At 57.1% G+C, this 4,856-nt stretch overlaps 1 protein-coding gene across 2 annotated transcripts in view; it reads right to left on the reverse strand.

Moving 5' to 3' along the window:
* The window catches only part of AMFR (autocrine motility factor receptor), a 27,953-nt gene that overhangs the window by 11,827 nt on the left and 11,270 nt on the right, over nt 1-4,856 (reverse strand). For both annotated transcript variants that reach the window (XM_045293725.1, XM_004704884.3), the window contains 2 exons: nt 4,592-4,702; nt 427-617 (listed from right to left, as the gene is read on the reverse strand). In XM_045293725.1, the coding sequence (XP_045149660.1) occupies nt 427-617; nt 4,592-4,702 (302 nt within the window). The remainder of the gene's footprint in view (nt 1-426; nt 618-4,591; nt 4,703-4,856) is intronic.

Consider the following 4,856-nt stretch of genomic DNA (forward strand, 5'->3'; position numbering starts at 1 on the left):
TGTGGGCCCTGGCCTCAGAACTGGAAGTCTGGTTTTATTACAGAACGTTCAGCATTTCTGGGCAACAGTTTCTGCTTCTGGTACTCCCCGGCAGAGCGACTCGCTGACCCTTCCTTATATGCATCACTGCTACAACCGCAGTCAGTAATGCACAAGGGCTAACGATTAAGCTGATTACAGGCGCTCCTTAAAGGCACAGTGATTCCATTTTACTACCTCCACCCCTGGGCCCCTCTCACCTACAGTCACACACAATCTAGCAAAATGCCAGGTGCAGCGTACCTCCTCAGCCTGAGTGCTGTCCAGGTGTAGCTCAACTCTGAGTGAGAGCTGAAGTCTAACGCTGGCCCGGCCCGCGGGGCCCCTGACGCTGAATCCCGCCAGCTGTGCCCTTCTGCAGGAGGAAGCCACCTCAAGCCAACTCACCGTCAAAGTGGAAGAAGTGATTGTGCTGGTTCAGGCGCGGCCTGCCTTCGGTCGCAGCCACGGGAACCAGGTTCTCATCCAGGTGCTCCCCCTGCTGGTCCTCGCGGGCGCGGCCGCTGTCAGCGATATTGAGAGACATTCTGCAGGTGGGGCAGGACGTGTCTTGCTCTAGCCAGGAACGAAGACAGGAGCTAGCAAAAAAAACCCAAAAGGGAGACCATGAGCACCTTACCGACTCCCTGTGCGCTGCCAGCAGAAGGTCCGGGAAGCCCCCGAGGGGCGGTCTCCATTGTGCTCCCACTGCACCGTCTCCTCACCAGCATGAGCGGCACGAGTTGGGAAGAGAAGAGATGATGGACAGGACTCCCTTGCCTAGCTTCTCTGCGGTGCACTTCCTCGGGCACCCCCGCTGTCTGCAAGCGCTCCCTACCGAGACTTCCTGGCCTGGCTGACTAGCTTTCTCTCCAACCCTTTGGGTCACTTCAAATCCACAGGGTGGACTCCTCTGCCTTGGGGTCTCCTGCCCTGGAACCCACGGCCCCCATGACCTACCACGGACAAGGTCTGAACCTCAGCCTCGCCTCCCGTGATGAAAGTTCCCTGGCTCCGGCTCCTTTCTGGGACTCACCCCTGGGGGGCTTCCCACCCACAGGTAGCCCTTGTCCATCAGGCATCGCCCTCTGGGGTTCTCACGTCCCTCCTCCACTGACCTCACCTCACACACCACGTCAGCTCCCCAGCCCGCCTCCCTGTGTAATTTGCCCTCTCCGAGGCACCTGAGAAACACCTGCCGTGCCAGGTAAAGGGGAAGGGACGAGACTAAGGACTGGGGAATATGGGATCAGGTCCCAACTCCGCCACTAACTAGCTGGGCGGCAACCAGGCAAATTCTTCAACCACTCTGGATCGATCGTCGCCACAGAACATTTTAAAGTTCATGAAATGATCGCCGAGGGCACACTCTCCATGCTATCTTCCTCCTAGGACCTCCAAGTGGCAGGGACAATAACGCTCACTTGCTGTGTCCGGGCACGCAAGCAGACAGCATTCCCCGGAGACCCTCACCACAGTGTGACGGTCCTGGGGTCACCGCCACCTCACCTTACTTACCACCGCTGTGCCCGACCACATGTCCCAAACCAAGGGGATCTGCAGGAGTGTGTGTGTGCACACAGCCTGTCACAGTGCAAAATGACAAAGCACCCATAGTTTGTTTGTCATTTACATATCAGCCGACTGGTTACATGTTCTAAAGCCCACGTTCCCTTAACGAGCACTCTTAAATCACAGCACTAGTCAAATGAGCCATGTGCAGGGACGGTCCGCTCTAAGATCCTTGCCCTCCAATCCTGCTACCCTGTGACGAGCTGTTCAGCAGCAATTCCAATCTCATCCGATAGACCACACAAACCTCCCACATGAACTCCGACAGCCTAGCCCCCAGGTGAGGACAGTGAGTCAGACATAACAAACGCAGCAGGAGCGCATTGCTCGCGAGGTCAGCCTGACTCAGTGACCCTGAAGTCACCCTACAGAACTGCCCCTGAGGGGTTCTGAGTCTAACTCTTTAGGGGGGTAGAAAGCCTCGTCTTTATCCCAAGGAGTGGGCTGGTAGGCTCAAACTGGTGACCTTGCCGTCTGCAGCCACGTGTAACTCAGCCTTGCATGCCACCAAAGATCCTGAATCAGGCAGAGTTGCCTTAAAAAAAATGAAAGGCAAAAGCTAGCACTTTCGGAGCTGAACGAAACCATGCTTCAGAAAACACAGACACTTTCTACACAGCCGTAAGCATATTCGATTGAGGACGCACTCCCTCCTCTTTCTGAGAACGAGGCTTCAGCGTGATGAAAGACCACTGGGCTCCAAAACCCTGCAAGGACATCCCGGCTCTGGCTCCTGGGGTCCAGGCATTCGACTTTTCCACAACTGCAAGGGCTTTGCCCTGGCGGCATCCCAGGAGCCTGCTCCCACGCTACTGGTCAAAGCTACAAAGGCAGGCCCTAACAACGGGTTGCTCACTCAGCCCGAGGGAGCAAGAGTGTTAACAGTGAAGCTAAATGTAATCTAATCATATGGCTGAAAGCCTTTCTCCCGGGCTACAATGTGCTCTTGGAGTTCTTGCCGTCGTGCTCAGTAAAAACGAGGCCAGCGGAAAAGGCGGCCCTCAGGAGACGGACAGACACGGTGGCGGCAACGGCGGCGAGGATGGCGAGGGCCGGGCCGGGGCCGAGTCAGAGCCTAACAGACGACACCCAGCGGAGCAGTGGCGGAGGCAGTAGTCTCTCCAAGCTCCTCGGGCTGCCTGAAAGGTCTGTGGGAAGTGTATGTGAATTCCCTCGTCTGCCCAACGTCAGCAAGAAGCAACACCTGCCCGCCACCCAATCCAACAGCCAGACTCCCAATACCTCGAGTCCCCACTGCCCCACACCCAATCTAGCATCCCATGCTTCCTAATCTCTCTCAAACCTATCCCTCTCCCTCCAACTCACTGCCCCACCTACTCACAACTGATGTGGCTACCGACCAGCTCCAGGGTCAGCTTTCCAAGTTGCAACGTGGGTCACGCCCCAATGCCTCCTTTAAACCTCCCGTGGCTTCTCACCCCTCCCACTGGTCTTCCACTCTACAGGGTCAGGGTCAAGCCGCCAGCTTCTTTCTCCAGCCTCAGCTGACGCCACTCTCTTGCTCACTACTCCCACGGGCTCTCATTTCGTTCGACCTAATGCAGCCCTCCTGAGGAGCCTTTGTGCACAGCTGTCGCAAACCCTCCTCCATCTGACCACCCTCCACTGCCTCCAAGTGACTCCCACTCATCCGCAAGCCACTTCCTCCTGCTTTCCACCAGATTCCTGCTCCAGCGCTCAGGAAGCACATCCCTGGCCGTCAGAGCACTTGAGGCCTTCAGCCTGTACGGAAAGCCTCACAATGTGACTAGGTGGCCCATGTCTCTCCTCCAGTCAACGGTGGGCTATGCGAGCACCGAGACGCTCCACAAGCAGCACTCACTCTCACTCTCGCGCCGCGCGCACGGCCATGCACTGGATCTGGCTCACAGCATCAGCCCTTAGGGCAGAGCAGAGCTGCTGCTATGGGTTTCTGCAGCTGTCAGTCATTCTGGGAGCAGAGAGCCTCCTCTTTCTCCCGCAGCACAGTGCGGCTGGTGGGTTGCAACTTGAACCTGGCAGTCGGCAGCCTCCCTCGGGTGTAACTTACTGCCATCGGGGCTTTTCCCAGCACCAGCACAGCAACTGAAAGCAGGCATAATCTACCAAATTATCTGTCGAAAGACTGACACTGTAGCTCCGAGGGCCTTCAGATAGTCAAAAGGAGAAGGAAATCTACTGGGGAGTATTATTTAAGAAGTGGAAGCTTAAAGATATAAAAGTCAAAACTTTCTCAGTCTGAAAAACTGACCACAGATGCAAAAGGCCAAAAGTTACCTCCAGGTCTATCACACCCAAATGAGATCGGAGCAGAAAGGAGGTCGGCAGCGAGGCTACAAGGCCAGGGAGGAGGAAGGGGCCCACCCACGCACATTTCCATCCTAAGGGCCACCGGCCGGATGGCTCTCCGGGTTCATAACCCTGGGCACCACCAGCCTGTTGTTCAAGACTGTGTGGTCCCAGCCCGGTGCACTCTGCCCGCCTCTCTGCTGTGTGTTTCCGTGCTGTTGCGAGGCCTTTGCAAAGGGAGAAAGGACACCGCTCCTCTCCCGAGGCCACAGCTGTTGGAAGGAAGGCTTCTCCCAGACCCTGTCCCTGAAATCTAATCTTACGGCTATATTTGCTGTACCTTGGAGCTTAATGTGGAGAAGGAATACGGCGATGAGGATGACTGGCATACCTGGAAACCCCAGAAATGACAATGGCCCCTTGTGACAGGGACCCAGGCCCCTGTCGCTGGTTCCCGAGGGCTGGGGCCTCTGGTAGACTTGGGCCTCCAGCCGCTCAGAGCAGCCGAGCACAACAACAGTCTGCCCCACCAGGGATGTCAGAGGAGAGGACTGGCAGGATATGCAAGAGACTGAGGGACAGAGACACCCCAAAGAGCACCCCAGGACCTGAGCAAGCAAGGAGCCCTCCTTCCTCTGTGAGGCTCAGTCACAAAGCTCCCCCAAGCCCCAGCCAGAACAGTACTCTCCGGGGCCCTTCCCGGAGTGCCTACTTGTGGAAAAGGTGTCCACAGGGCAGCTTCCTGGCGGCCTGCATGGAGTCCCAGCAGATGGCACAGTCATCGTTGTTGACAGCCAGCTCCTCCGGGGTTGCCACGGCAAACCTGTGACAGACAGACAGACAAAGGGAGCTCAGCCTGAACCTGCCCCCTCCCCCACCCCCATCCCCCCAACACACACCCTCGGTGAGCACCGCACAGCGCCCAAACCCACTGCCATTCAGGGGGTTCCCACTCCGAGGCCCTAGGCAGGGTTTCC

This window comes from Echinops telfairi, unplaced genomic scaffold, assembly GCF_000313985.2.
Source record: "Echinops telfairi isolate 266 unplaced genomic scaffold, ASM31398v2 ScPeMD7_2291;HRSCAF=2852, whole genome shotgun sequence".
Taxonomy (NCBI): Eukaryota; Metazoa; Chordata; class Mammalia; order Afrosoricida; family Tenrecidae; genus Echinops; species Echinops telfairi.